Source organism: Gobius niger (assembly GCF_951799975.1).
Source record: "Gobius niger genome assembly, chromosome: 22".
NCBI classification, from domain to species: Eukaryota; Metazoa; Chordata; class Actinopteri; order Gobiiformes; family Gobiidae; genus Gobius; species Gobius niger.
Window position 1 is genome coordinate 2664170 of NC_136873.1, and position 22045 is coordinate 2686214.

General features: G+C 36.9%; 2 protein-coding genes across 2 annotated transcripts in view; one reads left to right on the top strand and one right to left on the bottom strand.

Moving 5' to 3' along the window:
• Positions 1–1962, top strand: part of LOC306981475 (uncharacterized protein) — a gene marked incomplete at its 5' end in the record, with an annotated part of 87212 nt that extends 85250 nt beyond the window's left edge. Inside the window, 3 exons of the mRNA XM_079581083.1 lie at positions 677–1039; positions 1576–1661; positions 1795–1962. Coding sequence (XP_079437209.1) covers positions 677–1039; positions 1576–1661; positions 1795–1890 — 545 coding nt within the window. The 3' untranslated portion in view covers positions 1891–1962. The remainder of the gene's footprint in view (positions 1–676; positions 1040–1575; positions 1662–1794) is intronic.
• Positions 1–22045, bottom strand: part of LOC306981545 (uncharacterized protein) — a gene marked incomplete at its 5' end in the record, with an annotated part of 361177 nt that overhangs the window by 252225 nt on the left and 86907 nt on the right. The gene's annotated exons all lie outside the window — the stretch shown is intronic.

Consider the following 22045-nt stretch of genomic DNA (forward strand, 5'->3'; position numbering starts at 1 on the left):
TGTTTCACGCGGTTATTATCAAATATGAAGCTACAGTCGTCACAAAACTTAGATTCGTTTGGTGCTCAGTCTCCTGCACAGTTGCGCACTGTATCGGTGTAACTCTGTTGTCCAGGCTGATGATTAGCCGCTGCCGTTAGCTACGAAGTAAAAGCAGTAAAAGTTCACTTGTCGTAATATAAAGCGGTATAACTTTCACCTCAGCGTCAGCGCGATGTCTCATGCGGTTCATTGCCCTCAGTGGTGCGTCTGTTGGAGCGGGGTTAGCGAGTAGACGAGCCCACAGTCAGCCGGACGGCTGTTGCGCTGCCCAGGTGAAGTGAGCGAGCGTGAGGCAGCGGTTCACTCAGCCTGGAGCCGGAGGCTCCTACGGCTGAAGCCACGGGGAAATGGCATTTTCGGCGTAACAGCACCAGTGAACATTTTACAAGCCTCAGCCAGATCTACACGATTCACGTGAAAGGCATTTTACGGGGTCAAAACGGCAAATTTCGCCGAAAGGCGACAGATTTGCGAACAGGTTTAGGCACTTTACTCGTGCTTAAAGTTCCAAGTTTGGACTTTAATCACGGCTTGATTTTCAATCCGTCAAAATTACAAACGTCCTTCACGTCAAAGGTTAAAACATCCTGTAAATGACGTGGAGTTTCTGGTTAACGTAGCGTCTGCTCCTCAGATCTGCTGAACGTCCCGGAGGTGTCTGTGTCTGAGGGGGTGTGGGCTCCGCGGGCAGAGGGCGAGCTCTGGGGGCCACGGGCACAGGAGGGTGAGTGGGCGTCGCCGGGAGAGGGCGGGGTCTGGGTGCAGATGGGGGCACATTTCCGGGTCAAATGCTCCGTGGAGCCGCAGTACCCGGGAGGCTCCTTCCAGCTGCTCTCTCCCACTCTCAACCTCACCCTGCCGGCCGTCAATCACGCCGCCCACTTCCTGTTTACTGACGTGAGCCCCGCCCACAAAGGGAACTACACCTGTGTTTACCTCCTGCCGGTGTTCAACCGCAACTTCACCTCCTACAGCTCCCTCCACATCCGTCCAGGAGGTAAGGGGTACGGGGCGCCGTCTGGGACACAATTCAAACACACCAGTTCACCATAAAACACAGCTCTTCTCCTCACACTTCTCTTTAACGTGGACGTGGGAGTCACTTCTGCTGAGCCCCCTCAGGGTGAAAACAAAGCCCACAGTTACATATGAGAGCTCTGGGGTCATTTCTCCTTCTGGGATCAAATATTCCTCCACAGAATCAGAGCCAGAGGACAGACACTTCAGTCCACTGTCAGAAGACCATCAGAGCTGTTTTATTTTGTGTGGGAAAAGTTTAAAGTTTATCCATCGCTTCCATCTGTCAGGAATCATTATTGGGGAAATAGCTCCCCCTGGTGGCCGTGTATCATAATAAAACCTTAGGAGCACTTTGACTTTACTGCGTGGAAGTGCTCCTGGTGTTTTTACGCCTTACAAGAGCATTCCTTTAAGAAATTCCCATATCGTAATGTGTTATATTCCTTAGTTACTGGAAAAAATAAATATATTGTTTTGTAATACGTTTCCCCCAACACTGTCGATGTGTTCCAGAGTCTGACTCCGAGTTCTTGGTCCGAGCGCTGGTCCTCCTCCTGCTGATGTCGCTGAACTTCATCCCGTACTTCTTCTACCGCCGGGTACGAGCTCACGTCCTCACTCCGCTCCTCACTTCCTGAACCCGTGTTTCCTTGTTTCCTTGTTACCGTGGTTACACACTGGGCCGGGCAGCACGAGCTGGGAAAGTGATTGTTTTGTGCGGTGTCGTTTCAGGCCGCCAGGGGGCGCGAGAGAGCACAGAGAGCCAGGAGACGCAGAGCCCGCCCTGAAGAAGAAGAACGCACTGACGTCGTTTTTGACCAGCTGTGATCCAAATGTGAGAGATCGGCCGATATATCAGGCCGATATATCAGGCCGATATATCAGGCCAATATATCAGGCCGATATATCTGGGTATTCTTGCCTCATCTAATGCCGATAAAAGCAGAAAGTGATAAAAACTTCACTTTTCTTTTTTTAAAGGGGAACTAAGAAACATCACAATGACAGTTTTTTATATTTCAGACATTTGCTGATAATTTCTGAACCGTAAGTGATAAGAGACTTGGAATCTGCTACATTTTGTCTTAAAAAGAAGTACCAATTATAAAGGAATGTTCATTAATCAATCAGACCTGTGCCCCTGTTAAAGCGCCCCCTATTGTCACGCTCAAAACTGACACATTTTACAGTTTTGAAGCTTCGTACGCAGGATTATAGACGAGACATTTGGAAAAGGGCTGGGTACCCTTACCCTCTGAAGCCCCGCCTTAACCGAGTTCATTTTCTCCAACTAAGCTTTACCCAAATCTATAAGGCTGCAGCCAGGACCGGCCCTAGACAATTCGGCGCCCGAGGCAAGATTGAACTCCCCTCTCCCAAAAAAAAAAAAAAAAAAAAAGACAGTTCTGCATTTCTTGACCCAAATAGCATTCTGAAGTTGTTTTTTAATCACACTTGAACTATGGAAAAGGTTAGTTTAATAGTGTTATCCTACATTATATTATGATTATTACAATAAAAAAATAAAATATAATAAAAATACTCTTCATTCAGAAAAGTATTTCCACAGTGAATAATTCAAAGTGACGATACTTTTCAATTTAAGTTGAATTATTTAAACCTCACTGTTTAGACCAGGTCAAAAAATTACTTTCTGTAGTTTTTTTTTCAATATCAGTATTTTCAAGCTGTTTTATTAACTTTGTCCTATTACGTCAATCATTAAAATGAACTTATCTCTCAAATAGAAATGATGATTTGTAAATAACCAAACGTTTGATGATGAAGTTTGTACGTTATGTCTTTTTTGAAATGGTGTCATTTATTTTGAGCGTCTGTTTAGAGACAGTCATTATGTTAATCTTAATTTTTATACTTTAGTTTTATTCTTGTATCTGTTATTGATTATGTATTTCCTGCTGTAAACGCTTTGGTGACGCAGATCAAATGGAGACGGATGAACAACAGAAAGATACAGCGATGGTTTTGCTGATTCTGCTCCTTTTATGATGTATTACTTTATTGATGTATTGCTTTTATGATATATTCCTTTTATGATACATTACTTTTATGATATATTACATTTATGATATTTCACTTTTATGATACACTGCTCACAAAAACTTAGGGCACACTCAAAAAACACATCCTAGATGTCAATCAATTCGATTTTTCCGATGAAAATCTTTATTCATAGTGTAGGGCAATGTGCTGAGAACAAAATAACATAAGAATGATAAATGGAAATCAAATTCTCAGCCCCTGAGGTCTGGATCCAAAATCATAGTCAAAATCAAAGTGACAAATCAGGTCACTGGTTGATCCAAATTCTGTAGAAATTCCTCCAAACGAGTCTGTATCATCCTCAGTGGTGTGTGTGGCCCCCACGTGCCTGAATGCACTCCCTACAACGCCTGGGCAGCTCCTGATGAGACCACGGATGTCCTCCTGAGGGATCTCCTCCCAGACCTGGATTAGAGCATCAGTCAGCTCCTGGACAGTCTGTGGTGGCGTTGATGGATGGACCGAGACATGATGTCCCAGATGTATCTATTGGATTTAAGTCTGGGGAACGGGCAGGCCAGTGCAGAACATCAATACCTTCATCATGCAGGAGCTGCTGACACACTCTTGCCACATGTGGCCTGGCATTATCAGGCATCAGAAGGAACCCAGGGCCCACAGCACCAGCATATGGTCTTACAATAGGTCTGAGGATCTCATCCCGGTCCCCAATGCCCGTCAGGGAACCTCTGGCTCGCACATGGAGGGCTGTGCGGCCCTCCAATGAAATGCCTCCCCAGACCATCACTGACCCACCACCAAACCGGTCATGCTGGATGATGTTGCAGCAGCAGAACGTTCTCCAGGGCGTCTCCAGACTCTGTCACGTCTGTCACATGTGCTCAGGGTGAACCTGCTCTCATCCGTGAAGAGCACCGGGCACCATTGGCCAATCTGTCAATCGCTGTGTTCTCGGGCAAATGCCAATCGGGCTGCACGGTGTTTCATTGTGTTTTTTGAGTGTGCCCCAAGTTTTTGTGAGCAGTGTATTTTACTTTTATGATATTTTACTTTTATGATTTTTTACTTTTATGATATTCTACTTTTATGACATATTACTGTTTTGAGTTGATTGATGTATTAGACAAAAAAAACAATAAAACTGAACAAAACCTCTCCATCCCAGAGTGTCGTCTCTGTTTGATCCCAGTGGCTCTGGTTCGTTTCTCAGATCAGAGATAATAAGTTCAAAAGTAAAACCTTCACATCCTTCAGAAGATCCTGTTCTGTTTGGTTCAGATGTTCAGAAGATCCTGTTCTGTTTGGTTCAGATGTTCAGAAGATCCTGTTCTGTGTGGGTGCTGATAATGGGCCCCATAGTTCATGAACAGTTTGGGCCTGGTTATAGTTTTAAAACGTCAGCTTTTCCTGTGGTAAAAATTCTGACAACTGAGACAAAATGTACAATCTGTAAATAAACTTAAAATTTGCTTCTTTAATGTTATTGCTTGTAAATGGGAAATATGTGCATTCACATACGTTTGCCCATAGAGTTCGGTAATGTGATGTCATATCGCTAAGCATTCTGGGATTAGCAGCAATTGTAAACTAATGGAGATTTTAAAAGTTAAAAAACTGGAGTTATTGTTCACATTAAAACACTTGGACACCACAGTGAGTGAGATGTATTTACCAGCAGTGACTCAGCAGCTAACGGAGCTGTTCCATGGCTGTTTTCTGCACATTTTATACTGTTTTTATCCAATGTTAGTCTATGGGAAAAAATCAGCTGCAAAGATGGCGGATCTCCATGGTAACTGTGGATTTTCCCGAACTCTATAGATACAGACGGCATCTCTGGAATCGCCCATTTATGGTCATGTTTGAAAACAGTTAAGGTGGAAAACAATTTGGAGAAAAATTTAAACTTTCTCTATTATTTAAAAAACTACTTTAACAAATGATGAATTATATAGTTTTCTACTAAAGAAAGAAACAAAGACATGGAGAGGAGAAAAGTGGTTCAACAGCCCTTAAATACATAAAAAACAGAGAATGCTAACTTGATGCTACATGTTTGCATTGGGCTAATGCTAACGGTTAGCTAGCGCGAGCTACAACTGCCGTTTTTTCAGTTCTACTGAACAATGTGCTGTGAGAAAATATTCATAAGGGCCCGATTTACACCTGACTTTATTTATGGGATAAAGAAATGCATATATGCCACCAGAAAATGGCTTCAAAGAGTGAAAAATTGTGTTTCTCTAAAGATTCTATTTTCCCCCTCAGCAAAGCCACGCCCCCTTCTAGATGCCGTGTGTATAGATACATCTCAGGAATCACCCATATATGGTCATGTTTGAAAACAGTTAAGGGGGAAAACAATTTTGAAGAAATCTAAACTTTCTCTAATTATTCAAAAACTACTTTAACAAATGCTGAAATATGAACATAGTTTTCTACTAAATAAAGATAGAAAGACATGGAGAGGAGCAAAGTAGTTCAACAGCCCATAAATACATTAAAAAACGGAGAATGCTAACATGATGCTACATGTTAGCATCAGGCTAATGCTAACGGTTAGCTAGCGCTAGCTACAACTGCCGTTTTTTCACTTCTACTGAACAATCTGCTGTGAGAAAATATCCATATGGGCCTGATTTAGACTTGACTTTATTTGTATGTGATAAATAAGTTCATATTCCACCAGAAAATGGATAAAAAGAGTGGAAAATTGAGTTTCCCAAATGATTCTATTTTCCCCCTTGGCGAGGCCACGCCCCCTTCTGTGACGAGATGCCGTCTGTATCTATGTTCAGTCCATCGCGGTGAATAAACAATTAGTGACTTATTATTTTATGAGCTATTTATTATTAATTATAAAATAATATACGTTCAGCCCGACCCCGACAGACTGTAACATGAATCCCTCCAGGTCCGTGTGGAAGTTCATGAACAAAAGGTTTAATATAGTCAACGTTACCCATATCCATGCTGTATATACTACATTTGTAACCCTAAGTCACTTTAATAATCCTTTTGACTGATCAGGATTGTCCAAAATGCCATAAATGTTGCTTTTGCAAAGGATTTATGACAATCCCTTTTAAAGTGACACATCACTGAGTTATTGTTCCTCATCATGTCCTCTACCTTTGTGCTTAACCCTAGAATACGATCGCTCAAATTCAGATCAGCATCACTAACGCCGGGTGATTTTTACCACCCAATAAAAAGTACTTCATCAAAATCTATCTAAACATGACGATACATGACACATTTGAATAGTGTTCTTTTATATTAAAGGGATGTTTCAGGATTTTTGACATAGGCAAAGAGTGGTTCAGAAGTTCCTTATGAGAGACCAACAGGCCCGTTTAATCATGAGGTCGTCCTCCCGTGGACCCACCACCTGCAGGAGGAGCCATAAGGGAATGGTACCATGTGATTTGGGCAGCTCAGACAGCGGCCCCCACGACCCGGCAACGGACAAGTGGAAGAAAATGAATGGATGGATGGATGGATATTTATATGGTTAGTCGGGTGTTATAAGTGATTTGCCTCAGGTGCTCTGTGGAGCGGGTTACACTGTTTTTAATGCAGGCTAGCTGATACCATAGAAATGCACTAGCCTTGCATTAGCCTAGCGCCACGAAACTCTTCAAAAAGTTCAAGAAAAAATATCTCCAGAAATCAACAACACTCTGGATAACTAGGAAATGAGGCCCTATGTCAAAAATCCTGAAATATTCCTTTAAACTGTGTCATGTGAGGGGACCAGATAAAAATCCTCCAAAATTACTGGAAAATTGGGAATAATTCCTAAAAAACGTGAGCTTTTGTTCATTTTTTTTGCATATTTTGAATGTGTATAAATGAGCAGCTGACTAAAATAACTGTGTTACTCAGTCACTGTGAGGCCAGAGACACCAAACTCTGAGCAAAGCTGGAGTTGAAGACCTTGAAAGTGCCTGATTATGCGCTAACCTTCAATCACTATCACATGTGCCTGTAGGAAAAAGTGTGTTGTGGAGGAAAACACCCAGACCAAGACAAAGCTGAAGCTCAGAGACCCAGGACACTCAGATAAACACAGCATAATGAAAATCACATTAATGTATTTGCTCGAGTGAAAACCACCCGGCAATGGTGTTCTAGGGTTAATATGATGAAATTATAATGAAGAAGTCCTGAGAAAATCAAGAACAAAAGGCCTCGTTTAATCACAATCTCTGTTTGACCTGATACCCACTACCTGTGAACTTAATATAATTAGATTTTACTGTAAAATTCCTGAGATATTTTAAATTGAAAGTGCCATGAATAGAGTTTTGTGAGTTCCATACATTCCATTACTTTCCCATTGATTTCAGTGAAGTGCCATGGAAAACCCACACTCCAGCCCGCTCTGTCGCCTTTATGTGAAACTATCAAGAGTGCCGGGCTTAAATGACCCCTGACCTCTGAGCGTGGCAAACAGGAAACAGTTGGTCTTTTCACTTCCTGTCCACAGACTGACAGGACTCCAGTGATTTTTGGTTTTAGTGCCTTTCAGTATGACTTGTTAATGAACCCTTCTGTGACTCACATTCTCATCTTTCACATGATACGGCATTTTTATTTAGTAAAAATGATGAGCCGTTTCTTCACTCTTCAAAATAAAAGCTCTTTGTTACTCTTAAAAATAAAAGCCCTTTGTTGCTCTTAAAAATAAAAGCCTTTTCTTCACTCTTCAAAATAAAAGCCCTTTGTTACTCTTCAAAATAAAAGCCTTTTCTTCACTCTTCAAAATAAAAGCCCTTTGTTGCTCTTCAAAATAAAAGCCCTTTGTTACTCTTCAAAATAAAAGCCTTTTCTTCACTCTTCAAAATAAAAGCTCTTTGTTACTATTCAAAATAAAAGCCCTTTGTTGCTCTTAAAAATAAAAGCCCTTTGTTACTCTTCAAAATAAAAGCCCTTTGTTACTCTTCAAAAGAAAAGCTCTTTGTTACTCTTCAAAATAAAAGCCCTTTGTTACTCTTCAAAAGAAAAGCCTTTTCTTCACTCTTCAAAATAAAAGCCCTTTGTTACTCTTCAAAATAAAAGCTCTTTGTTACTATTCAAAATAAAAGCTCTTTGTTACTCTTCAAAATAAATGCCCTTTGTTGCTCTTCAAAATAAAAGTCCTTTGCTACTCTTCAAAATAAAAGCCCTTTGTTACTCTTCAAAATAAGAGCCTTTTCTTCACTCTTCAAAATAAAAGCCCTTTGTTGCTCTTCAAAATAAAAGCCCTTTGTTACTCTTCAAAATAAAAGCCCTTTGTTACTCTTCAAAATAAAAGCCCTTTGTTACTCTTCAAAATAAATGCCCTTTGTTGCTCTTCAAAATAAAAGCCTTTTCTTCACTCTTCAAAATAAAAGCCCTTTGTTACTCGTCAAAATACAAGCCCTTTGCTACTCTTCAAAATAAAAGCCTTTTCTTCACTCGTCAAAATACAAGCCCTTTGCTACTCTTCAAAATAAAAGCCTTTTCTTCACTCTTCAAAATAAAAGCCCTTTTTTACTGATTTTTTGTCACATTTTTGTTGAATTTTTGTCACTTTTTGGTTGAATTTTTGTCACATTTTAGTTGAATTTTTGTCACATTTTTGGTTGAATTTTTGTCTTGTTTTTTGTTGAGTTTTTGTCACATTTTTGTCGAATATTTGTAATTTATTGGATAATTTTTGGTTGAATTTTTGTCGAGTTTTTGACGAATTTTTGTCGAATTTTTGTAATTTTTTGGTTGAATTTTTGTCACATTTTTTTTGAGTTTTTGTCACTTTTTTGTTGAATTTTTGTCACTTTTTTGTTGAATTTTTGTCACTTTTTTGTTAAATTTTTGTCACTTTTTTGTTGCATTTTTGTCACATTTTTGGTTGAATTTGTGTCTTGTTTTTTGTTGAGTTTTTGTCACATTTTTGTCGAATTTTTGTAATTTATTGGTTAATTTTTGGTTGAATTTTTGTTGAGTTTTTGTCGAATTTTTGTAATTTTTTGGTTGAATTTTTGTCACATTTTTGTTGAATTTTTGTCACTTTTTGGTTGAATTTTTGTCACATTTTTGTTGAATTTTTGTCACTTTTTGGCTGAATTTTTGTCACATTTTTGTTGAATTTTTGTCACTTTTTTGTTGCATTTTTGTCACTTTTTGGTTGAATATTTGTCATATTTTTGTTGATTTTTTGTCACTTTTTGTTTGAATTTTTGTCACATTTTTGTTGAGTTTTTGTCACATTTTTGTTGAATTTCTGTCACTTTTTGTTTGAATTTCGTCACATTTTTGTTGAGTTTTTGTCACATTTTTTTTGAGTTTTTGTCACATTTTTGTTGAATTTTTGTCACTTTTTGGTTGAATTTTTGTCACATTTTTGTTGATTTTTTGTCACTTTTTGGCTGAATTTTTGTCACATTTTTGTTGAATTTTTGTCACTTTTTTGTAGAATTTTTGTCACTTTTTTGTTAAATTTTTGTCACTTTTTTGTTGCATTTTTGTCGCTTTTTTGTTGAATTTTTGTCACATTTTTGTTGAATTTTTGTCACTTTTTGGTTGAATTTTTGTCACATTTTTGGTTGAATTTTTGTCTTGTTTTTTGTTGAGTTTTTGTCACATTTTTGTCGAATTTTTGTAATTTATTGGTTAATTTTTGGTTGAATTTTTGTCGAGTTTTTGTCGAGTTTTTGTCGAATTTTTGTCGAATTTTTGTCGAATTTTTGTCGAATTTTTGTAATTTTTTGGTTGAATTTTTGTCACATTTTTTTTTAGTTTTTGTCACATTTTTGTTGAATTTTTGTCACTTTTTTGTTGCATTTTTGTCGCTTTTTTGTTGAATTTTTGTCACTTTTTGGTTGAATATTTGTCATATTTTTGTTGATTTTTTGTCACTTTTTGTTTGAATTTTGTCACATTTTTGTAGAGTTTTTGTCACATTTTTGTTGAATTTTTGTCACTTTTTGTTGAGTTTTTGTCACATTTTTGTTGAATTTTTGTCACATTTTTGTTGAACTTTTGTCACTTTTTGGTTGAATATTTGTCATATTTTTGTTGATTTTTTGTCACTTTTTGTTTGAATTTTGTCACATTTTTGTTGAGTTTTTGTCACATTTTTGTTGAATTTTTGTTGAATTTTTGTCACATTTTTGTTGATTTTTTGTCAGTTTTTTGTTGATTTTTTGTCACTTTTTGGTTGAATTTTTGTTGAATTTTTGTTGATTTTTTGTCACTTTTTTGTTGCATTTTTGTCGCTTTTTTGTTGAATTTTTGTCACTTTTTGGTTGAATATTTGTCATATTTTTGTTGATTTTTTGTCACTTTTTGTTTGAATTTTGTCACATTTTTGTTGAGTTTTTGTCACATTTTTGTTGAATTTTTGTCACTTTTTGTTGAGTTTTTGTCACATTTTTGTTGAATTTTTGTCACATTTTTGTTGAACTTTTGTCACTTTTTGGTTGAATATTTGTCATATTTTTGTTTATTTTTTGTCACTTTTTGTTTGAATTTTGTCACATTTTTGTTGAGTTTTTGTCACATTTTTGTTGAATTTTTGTCACTTTTTGTTGAGTTTTTGTCACATTTTTGTTGAATTTTTGTCACATTTTTGTTGAACTTTTGTCACTTTTTGGTTGAATATTTGTCATATTTTTGTTGATTTTTTGTCACTTTTTGTTTGAATTTTTGTCACATTTTTGTTGAGTTTTTGTCACTTTTTTGTTGATTTTTTGTCACTTTTTGTTTGAGTTTTTGTCACATTTTTGTTGATTTTTTGTCAGTTTTTTGTTGAATTTTTGTCACATTTTTGTTGATTTTTTGTCAGTTTTTTGTTGATTTTTTGTCACTTTTTGGTTGAATTTTTGTTGAATTTTTGTTGATTTTTTGTCACTTTTTGGTTGAATTTTTGTCACATTTTTGTTGATTTTTTGTCACTTTTTGGTAGAATTTTTGTCACATTTTTGTTGAATTTTTGTCACATTTTTGTTGAATTTTTGTCACATTTGTGTTGGATTTTTGTCACTTTTTGGTTGAATTTTTGTCACATTTTTGTTGAGTTTTTGTCACATTTTTGTTGGATTTTTGTTACTTTTTGGTTGAATATTTTTTTGGGGGTTGAAAATTGTAATTTTTTTGGTTTAATTTTTGTCACATTTTTGGTTGAATTTTTGTCACATTTTTGTAGATTTTTTGTCACTTTTTGGTTGAGTTTTTGTCAGTTTTTTGTTGAATTTTTGTCACATTTTTGTTGATTTTTTGTCAGTTTTTTGTTGATTTTTTGTCACTTTTTGGTTGAATTTTTGTCACATTTGTGTTGAATTTTTCTCACTTTTTGGTTGAATTTTTTTTGAATTTTTGTTGATTTTTTGTCACTTTTTGGTTGAATTTTTGTCACATTTTTGTTGATTTTTTGCCACTTTTTGGTTGAATTTGTCACTTTTTTGTTGATTTTTTGTCATTTTTTGGTTGAATTTTTGTCACATTTTTGTTGATTTTTTGTCACTTTTTGGTTGAATTTTTGTCATATTTTTGTTGATTTTTTGTCATATTTGTGTTGAATTGTTGTCACTTTTTGGTTGAATTTTTGTTGAATTTTTGTTGATTTTTTGTCACTTTTTGGTTGAATTTTTGTCACATTTTTGTTGATTTTTTGTCACTTTTTTGTTGAATTTTTGTTGAATTTTTGTTGATTTTTTGCCACTTTTTGGTTGAGTATTTGTCACTTTTTTGTTGATTTTTTGTTATTTTTTGGTCGAATTTTTGTCACATATTTGTTGATTTTTTGTCACTTTTTGGTTGAATTTTTGTCACATTTTTGTTGATTTTTTGTCACATTTGTGTTGAATTTTTGTCACTTTTTGGTTGAATTTTTGTTGATTTTTTGTCACTTTTTGGTTGAATTTTTGTTGATTTTTTGTCACATTTTTGTTGATTTTTTTTGTCACTTTTTGGTTGAATTTTTGTCACTTTTTTGTTAAATTTTTGTCACATTTTGGCTGAATTTTTGTCACACTTGTTTAATTTTTGTCACTTTTTTGTTGAATTTTTGTCACTTTTTGGTTGAATTTTTGTCTTGTTTTTTGTTGAGTTTTTGTCGAATTTTTGTCGAATTTTTGTAATTTTTTGGTTGAATTTTTGTCACATTTTTTTTGAGTTTTTGTCACATTTTTGTTGAATTTTTGTCACTTTTTGGTTGAATTTTTGTCACATTTGTGTTGAATTTTTCTCACTTTTTGGTTGAATTTTTTTTGAATTTTTGTTGATTTTTTGTCACTTTTTGGTTGAATTTTTGTCACATTTTTGTTGATTTTTTGTCACTTTTTGGTTGAATTTTTGTTGAATTTTTGTTGATTTTTTGTCACATTTGTGTTGAATTGTTGTCACTTTTTGGTTGAATTTTTGTTGAATTTTTGTAGATTTTTTGTCACTTTTTGGTTGAATTTTTGTCACATTTTTGTTGATTTTTTGTCACTTTTTGGTTGAATTTCTGTTGAATTTTTGTTGATTTTTTGCCACTTTTTGGTTGAGTATTTGTCACTTTTTTGTTGATTTTTTGTTATTTTTTGGTCGAATTTTTGTCACATATTTGTTGATTTTTTTGTCACTTTTTGGTTGAATTTTTGTCACATTTTTGTTGATTTTTTGTCACATTTGTGTTGAATTTTTGTCACTTTTTGGTTGAATTTTTGTTGATTTTTTGTCACTTTTTGGTTGAATTTTTGTTGATTTTTTGTCACATTTTTGTTGATTTTTTTTGTCACTTTTTGGTTGAATTTTTGTCACTTTTTTGTTAAATTTTTGTCACATTTTGGCTGAATTTTTGTCACACTTGTTTAATTTTTGTCACTTTTTTGTTGAATTTTTGTCACTTTTTGGTTGAATTTTTGTCTTGTTTTTTGTTGAGTTTTTGTCGAATTTTTGTAATTTTTTGGTTGAATTTTTGTCACATTTTTTTTGAGTTTTTGTCACATTTTTGTTGAATTTTTGTCACTTTTGGTTGAATTTTTGTCACATTTTTGTTGAATTTTTGTCACATTTTTGTTGAATTTTTGTCACTTTTTGGTTGAATTTTGTCACATTTTTGTTAAGTTTTTGTCACATTTTTGTTGAATTTTTGTCACTTTTTGTTGAATTTTTGTCACATTTTTGTTGGATTTTTGTCATATTTTTGTTGATTTTTTGTCACTTTTTGTTTGAATTTTTGTCACATTTTTGTTGAGTTTTTGTCACATTTTTGTTGAATTTTTGTCACATTTTTGTTGAATTTTTGTCACTTTTTGGTTGAATATTTGTCATATTTTTGTTGATTTTTTGTCACTTTTTGTTTGAATTTTTTTTACATTTTTGTTGAGTTTTTGTCACATTTTTGTTGAATTTTTGTTGAATTTTTGTCACATTTTTGTTGATTTTTTGTCAGTTTTTTGTTGATTTTTTGTCACTTTTTGGTTGAATTTTTGTTGAATTTTTGTTGATTTTTTGTCACTTTTTGGTTGAATTTTTGTCACATTTTTGTTGATTTTTTGTCACTTTTTGGTTGAATTTTTGTCACATTTTTGTTGATTTTTGTCACATTTGTGTTGAATTTTTGTCACTTTTTGGTTGAATTTTTGTTGATTTTTTGTCACTTTTTGGTTGAATTTTTGTTGATTTTTTGTCACATTTTTGTTGATTTTTTGTCACATTTTGGTTGAATTTTTGTCACATTTTGTTGAATTTTTGGCACATTTTTGTTGAATTTTTGTCACTTTTTGGTTGAATTTTTGTCACTTTTTGGTTGAATTTTTGTCGCTTTTTTGTTGAATTTTTGTCGCTTTTTTGTTGAATTTTTGTCACTTTTTGGTTGAATATTTGTCATATTTTTGTTGATTTTTTGTCACTTTTTGTTTGAATTTTGTCACATTTTTGTTGAGTTTTTGTCACATTTTTGTTGAATTTTTGTCACTTTTTGTTGAATTTTTGTCACATTTTTGTTGGATTTTTGTCACATTTTTGTTGAATTTTTGTCACTTTTTGGTTGAATTTTTGTCACATTTTTGTTGAGTTTTTGTCACATTTTTGTTGAATTTTGTCACATTTTTGTTGAATTTTTGTCACTTTTTGGTTGAATATTTGTCATATTTTTGTTGATTTTTTGTCACTTTTTGTTTGAATTTTTGTCACATTTTTGTTGAGTTTTTGTCACATTTTTGTAGAATTTTTGTTGAATTTTTGTCACATTTTTGTTGATTTTTTGTCAGTTTTTTGTTGATTTTTTGTCACTTTTTGGTTGAATTTTTGTTGAATTTTTGTTGATTTTTTGTCACTTTTTGGTTGAATTTTTGTCACATTTTTGTTGATTTTTTGTCACTTTTTGGTTGAATTTTTGTCACATTTTTGTTGATTTTTGTCACATTTGTGTTGAATTTTTGTCACTTTTTGGTTGAATTTTTGTTGATTTTTTGTCACTTTTTGGTTGAATTTTTGTTGATTTTTTGTCACATTTTTGTTGATTTTTTGTCACATTTTGGTTGAATTTTTGTCACATTTTGTTGAATTTTTGTCACATTTTTGTTGAATTTTTGTCACTTTTTGGTTGAATTTTTGTCACTTTTTGGTTGAATTTTTGTCACTTTTTTGTTGCATTTTTGTCGCTTTTTTGTTGAATTTTTGTCACTTTTTGGTTGAATATTTGTCATATTTTTGTTGATTTTTTGTCACTTTTTGTTTGAATTTTGTCACATTTTTGTTGAGTTTTTGTCACATTTTTGTTGAATTTTTGTCACTTTTTGTTGAATTTTTGTCACTTTTTAGTTGAATATTTGTCATATTTTTGTTGATTTTTTGTCACTTTTTGTTTGAATTTTTGTCACATTTTTGTTGAGTTTTTGTCACATTTTTGTTGAATTTTTGTTGAATTTTTGTCACATTTTTGTTGATTTTTTGTCAGTTTTTTGTTGATTTTTTGTCACTTTTTGGTTGAATTTTGGTTGAATTTTTGTTGATTTTTTGTCACTTTTTGGTTGAATTTTTGTCACATTTTTGTTGATTTTTTGTCACTTTTTGGTTGAATTTTTGTCACATTTTTGTTGATTTTTGTCACATTTGTGTTGAATTTTTGTCACTTTTTGGTTGAATTTTTGTTGATTTTTTGTCACTTTTTGGTTTAATTTTTGTTGATTTTTTGTCACATTTTTGTTGATTTTTTGTCACATTTTGGTTGAATTTTTGTCACATTTTTTTGAATTTTTGTCACATTTTTGTTGAATTTTTGTCACTTTTTGGTTGAATTTTTGTCACTTTTTGGTTGAATTTTTGTCACATTTTGTTGAATTTTTGTCACATTTTTGTTGAATTTTTGTCACTTATATTTGAGCAGCATCAGCTTCGTGCTTGTATAAGCTACGCAGCGGCGGAGTTCTTCTAGAAAATAGTCCCTCAAAATGCGATCATTCATGTGATGCAGGTCAGTTTTATTCCAAACATGATTCTATGGACACAGACATTTATATGGTTAGTCTGGTGTTATCAGTGATTTGCCTCAGGTGCTCTGTGGAGCGGGTCACACTGTTTTTAATGCAGGCTAGCTGATACCATAGAAATGCACTAGCCTTGCATTAGCCTAGCACCACGAAACTCTTCAAACATAAGAACTGCATGAATTACAAAAAAAAATATCTCCAGAAATCAGCAACACTCTGGATAACTGGGAAATGAGGCCCTGTTTCAAAAATCCTGAAATATCCCTTTAATAACGTTATGGAGCTAAAATGCAATTATTGATGCTTCATATTTGGAAAGTAACTGTATTCTTAAAGGGACTATACGGAGTTTAAAAATGTTAAAGAGGGGGTGTTCTGCTTTTTTCAGTCTCACAGCACCAGTCTATATCACACTACAATGATGACCAAACCTGTTGGTCTGTAAATGCAGTAAATTAGAATAACTGCCTTGTATAAAATGTCTCTCTCAAAATGGCTGTAGTGAATGTCTTGAAATAGGCCTCTGTCTCTTTAAGAACCTCTGAGCCTTTCCGACACGCCCCCTCCACACGCTGTCTGTGGCATCAGTGGGGAGGGGGTTCTGTTGAGGAGCAGTGGTTGGTTACTGGGCTGGTGACGAAAGCTCGGAGGCGTCTCCAGGAGGTGGGGGCGTTCCTAGGAGGACTCAGGCAAAACCTATCCCTAAAATGGCCGCCATCAGAGTTTTTACAGATGACTCAGAAATACGTGAATGTGCCAAGGCAACACTTCAGCCATGTTTTTAATGAGGGAATGACATAAAAACATGATGTAAAGCTTGAAAAAGTCAATTTTGCATAATACCCCCTTTAAAATTAAGTATTTTCCTCCCCCTACATGTTCCAACAATGTCCTAATGTGTAGAATGAGCTCAGACCTGCCTCTAAAATCCTGCACTGTCACTCAAAACAGAGTAACCTTACCAAGATACAGTTACTCAAATTGAGTATTCCAGATACATGTATTTAGTTACTCCCCAATTCGTCGTTTTTATTTTATAATTGTTTTACGTCGACATCGCCTTTTGTAAAGCTGGATGTTTGGACTAAAAACCTCATTGTGATTTTTGTATTTGATACATTTAAATGCATAAACTGCTAAAATAATGAGTGAAGGAAGATACTTTTAGACTCTGCAATACTACTATAGTATTGGTTTTATGTGGCCCTCTTCTGGAGGAGTTTCCCCGACATCCACAGTACCTCTGGGGGACAGCCACGTGACTGAAGTAAGTCCGGAATGGAGTCCCAGAGCGTCGAAAACACTTTAGAATCTACTTTAGGGAAACTCTCAAACCGGAGGTCAGAGGCTCCGCTTTCCTGATCAGTAAAGATACAGCAGGGGGGCCCAAACCTTTTGTCTCCGAGGGCCAAGATGAAAAAGCGTCTGTGGGTCGCGGCGATGTCAGCGTGAAACACATATAACTGCAAATAATACTAGTTACTTTATTTTCTTTTTTTGGTTTACATTTGCATTTAATTCTATCTATGCAAATAACATGCTACAAAAGCCTAGTTTTAGTGGAACAAAATGTAAACAACGCCACCTGTACCTGCAGCACCTACAGTGACTTTACCTCATTCATTTCTTTAAGTCAAAGAAAATGCCACATTAGACCAATTTGAAAGTGTCAGTTCAGCATAAATTCTTTTATAAGTCATATATGAATAAAATTTGGAGAAATGTCAAAGTTGATGCTACGACGTTCTATGTCTGACAAATACAGAGACACCAGAACAGTGTTTCTTCAACTTTGCGAAAGGAGTGAAACAGCGCCCCCAATATGTCGCTGGTGGCCAAAAAGTGTACTGCATCCATATTTACCATTGAGAATGAATGGGAGAGAGCGCAAAAGTAGGTCACTCTCTGTGTTCCAGCGGGCCAAATTTGGCACAAAAAAGCAACAAAAACAGGCGACAAAGGAGCAAAAAAAACAAAGCGGAAAAAACGTTTGATCAGGTCTTAGCTTTCAAATGCGTCTCCAGTCGAGAATACAGATTCGTTTGTGTAAAGCTGGACTCGGGGGTTAAGAGGTTAAACTTGTGGCCTCACCTGAACGTCAGCCCCGCCCCTTTTCTCCTCGTCCAATCGGCAGCCGCTCACAGGAGGTGCCGCGGCCCCGCCCCTCTGCGTGGCTTGAGCTTTAGCCGCGCCCCCTTTAGCCCCGCCCCTCTTGAGGGACCACTCCATCGAGACGGGTCTGGCTGCGGCCTCGGAGCAATGGGCGCTGGCTGCTCTGCTTTATGACCACGACGCTGGGGGCCGCCATTGCTGTAGTACCTCCATATCGCCACTAGGCCCCCATTGAAAAGCATTGGAGTTTAGACGCCTTAAAAACAACTTTAACGCCTGGTTTCAATGTTTTCAACACTAGACTAGGCCAGATGTTCCTCCTGAGATAACGCTGGGTTAGTCACAATATATGAAACCAGTTGATCGCAGGGCTTAAAGTATTCTGGCCGGAGGGCGGATTTCCGGCTTGAGAGCAGGTCCGGCCTCTGGCGCAAGCAAAGTGTCAGACTGCAAGTTATTTGTCCCGTTTTTCCGCGCATTTGTGAAAAATTCGCTTTTCCCGCACTTCTTACAGTCCATGAATGCATCTCACACTAGGGCTGTGCAATTAATCGAAATTCGATTACGGTTTCGATTACAACAGTAAACGATTACAAAATTATCTTAATCGCAAAAAATCGATTTAATTTTTTCCAAAAAAAAAAATTTCAATTTTTTTTTTCACATTTTTGGATTTTTGTCACTTTTTTGATGGATTTTTGTCACTTTTTTGATGGATTTTTGTCACTTTTTTGATGGATTTTTGTCTTTTTTTGATGGATTTTTGTCTTTTTTTGATGGATTTTTGTCACTATTTTTGCTGGATTTTTGTCTTTTTTTTTGCTGGATTTTTGTCACTTTTTTGCTGGATTTTTGTCACTTTTTTGATGGATTTTTGTCTTTTTTTGATGGATTTTTGTCACTTTTTTGCTGGATTTTTGTCTTTTTTTGATGGATTTTTGTCTTTTTTTTGATGGATTTTTGTCACTTTTTTGATGGATTTTTGTCACTTTTTTGCTGGATTTTTGTCTTTTTTTGATGGATTGTTGTCTTTTTTTTGCTGGATTTTTGTCTTTTTTTGATGGATTTTTTTAAAGGCAACAAATAATCGTTTGAATAATCGTGATTTCAATTATGACAAAAATAATCGTGATTATTATTTTTTCAATAATCGAGCAGCCCTATCTCACACACAGTCTCGCTGTTACGTGATTCCTCTGAAACCAAAACAGCTGCCACACGGATGCTGGAGCTACTGTGAATGGCTTATTTACAACTTTAGACACGTGAAAGAAGCGGCGATGGAAGGTGAAGACAGGCCTTTTGTTATGGGTTAAGTTTTGCCAAATGGACGCTATGACCAGACCAGTGAGAATCATTGGATACAGAGGCGAAGAGCAGCAGGTTCTACGACTGATCCACAGGGAATTTATTTACTTAGCCCGACTGTACTCACAGAATAACGCTAAAATAACGCTAAAATAAGCACTAAAAGGCTCTGTCGTTCTCATGAATTCGTTCCCTGCATCGGATCTGTCCATCCCCGATGCCCCGCACCAGAGCGCGGTGTCGGACCTGCCTCCTTCTGCAGCCGTGCGCGCGGTGAGACAGGTGTGCACGGGAAAGACACGCGGTGTAAAAACCCCCCGAGCTGCTGCCGCTGACCCGCTGTAAAAAGGGAAACGTCACGCCTTCATATTGAACTCGCACTGTCACAAATACCCGATTTGAGTCTATTTGTTCCGCACACGCCGCACACAGTGGCGTGAACGCGCACACGTGTCAGTGCGGCCGGTGTTTGACCCTCTGGACACAAGCTGAAAGTGGCTCCAGGTCATTATTTTACAGCCTGATTAACAAAACATGTATGACACTTAATCCTTTACTTTACTTTAACCAGATTTTTATGAAAAATATTACACTTTGGTCTATACTTGTATTTTACTTCCCATATATTAAGTGTTTGCACAAAATGGAAATAAATTAGGTCCAAATGTAGAGTAAATGTGTAATAATAAAGTTTAATAAAAAATATTGGCCTAGGCTACATTGCGTATATACAGTAGCCTCTATCTAACGTTTTTTTTTTTTTAAAGTACCGATAAGAGCACCGTTAAAGTCCCGGATCGACAAGGAGTATCGATAAAAGTCCTGGTTGAGCCACAGAAAGTTCAGGCTCAGGATTTTTTTTCACTTCAAGCCCTGTGATCGGGTTTTATTCCGATGCCCTAAAAAATGGCTACTGCAGCCATTTTTGTGAAGTGGAGTAGGAACACAGAATGTGAAAAGTGATTTACAACTATATGAGGTCTTCACGAGGCTCTTTCAGTTGCTTCTGGACAATCACGCAGTACCAATGTGCCTACAAAAGCAGAAGAGGCACAGACGATGCCCTGCTGCTTTTACACGGTCACTAAACACCTCACTCAGGCAAAGGCACATGCGAGGGTCTTATTTTTAGATTTTAGTTCGGCTCAATGAAGACTCATATCCTTTTAAAGAGACTTGCCAACCTTAACAACAATTCAGGACTACTTTGATGGATCAGACAGTTCCTCTCCGGCCGCCCGCAGAGGGTCTGTGTCACTGTGAGCACGGGATGTCCACAGGGCAGCGTATTGTCGCCGGTTTTGTTCAGTCTTTTTTACAAACGAATTTCAAATAAATAACACCCAATTCAAACTGTTGAAATATGCAGAAGACACGGCGCTCATTGGTCTCCTGCACCCAAACAACCCGTCAGCTGGGGGGGTCCACCAAGACCACACCAAGACCACACCAAGGCCACACCAAGACCACACCAAGACCACACCAAGGCCACACCAAGGCCACACCAAGACCACACCAAGACCACACCAAGGCCACACCAAGACCACACCAAGACCACACCAAGACCACACCAAGACCACACCAAGACCACACCAAGACCACACCAAGGCCACACCAAGACCACACCAAGACCACACCAAGACCACACCAAGGCCACACCAAGACCACACCAAGGCCACACCAAGACCACACCAAGACCACACCAAGGCCACACCAAGACCACACCAAGGCCACACCAAGACCACACCAAGGCCACACCAAGGCCACACCAAGGCCACACCAAGACCACACCAAGGCCACACCAAGACCACACCAAGACCACACCAAGGCCACACCAAGACCACACCAAGACCACACCAAGACCACACCAAGACCACACCAAGACCACACCAAGACCACACCAAGACCACACCAAGGCCACACCAAGACCACACCAAGACCACACCAAGGCCACACCAAGGCCACACCAAGGCCACACCAAGACCACACCAAGACCACACCAAGACCACACCAAGACCACACCAAGGCCACACCAAGGCCACACCAAGGCCACACCAAGACCACACCAAGACCACACCAAGACCACACCAAGACCTCACCAAGACCACACCAAGGCCACACCAAGGCCACACCAAGACCACACCAAGACCACACCAAGACCACACCAAGGCCACACCAAGGCCACACCAAGACCACACCAAGACCTCACCAAGACCACACCAAGACCACACCAAGACCACACCAAGACCACACCAAGACCACACCAAGGCCACACCAAGGCCACACCAAGGCCACACCAAGACCACACCAAGACCACACCGAGGCCACACCAAGGCCACACCGAGACCTCACCGAGACCACACCGAGACCACACCGAGACCACACCAAGACCACACCAAGACCACACCAAGACCACACCGAGACCACACCGAGACCACACCGAGGCCACACCGAGACCACACCGAGACCACACCGAGACCACACCAAGACCACACCAAGACCACACCAAGACCACACCAAGACCACACCAAGGCGCTTCAAAACTGGTGCAACAGCTGTCAGCTTCAAATGAATGTGGCCAAAACCAAGGAGCTTGTTTTAACATCTTGCTCCAGTCACAACACAAATTTACATCACGTGTCACTCAACAGTCAGAGCGTGGAGATGGTGAGCACTTTCAAGCACCTCCGCACAATCCTCGACGCCCCTTTGACTGAGCTGGACAAGGACCTGAATACAATCGCCACAGAAATGAACCGTTCTTATGTATGTGTTTTTGTTTTATTTTTTTATTGGGCATGTTTGTATTGTCCTCAGTCTTGTATTTCTGTGTGTCGGTTTGTACCTCGGTAGACAATAAAATTCTATTCTATTCATTTATTATGTTATTTATTTTACAATATATTTATTTGACTTTCATTAAAATTGGTTAATGCGTTTTTGTTTACTATAGCAGATCTTTTGGTGTTGAAGGTTGCAGACCCCTGACCTAAATTTACCAAAACATTATGATAAAGATAAGTGGAAGACCCATAAATGCACCATCAAATATGAAAAAGCTGTTAATGAGATTTACCGACAGGATGTGAATAAAA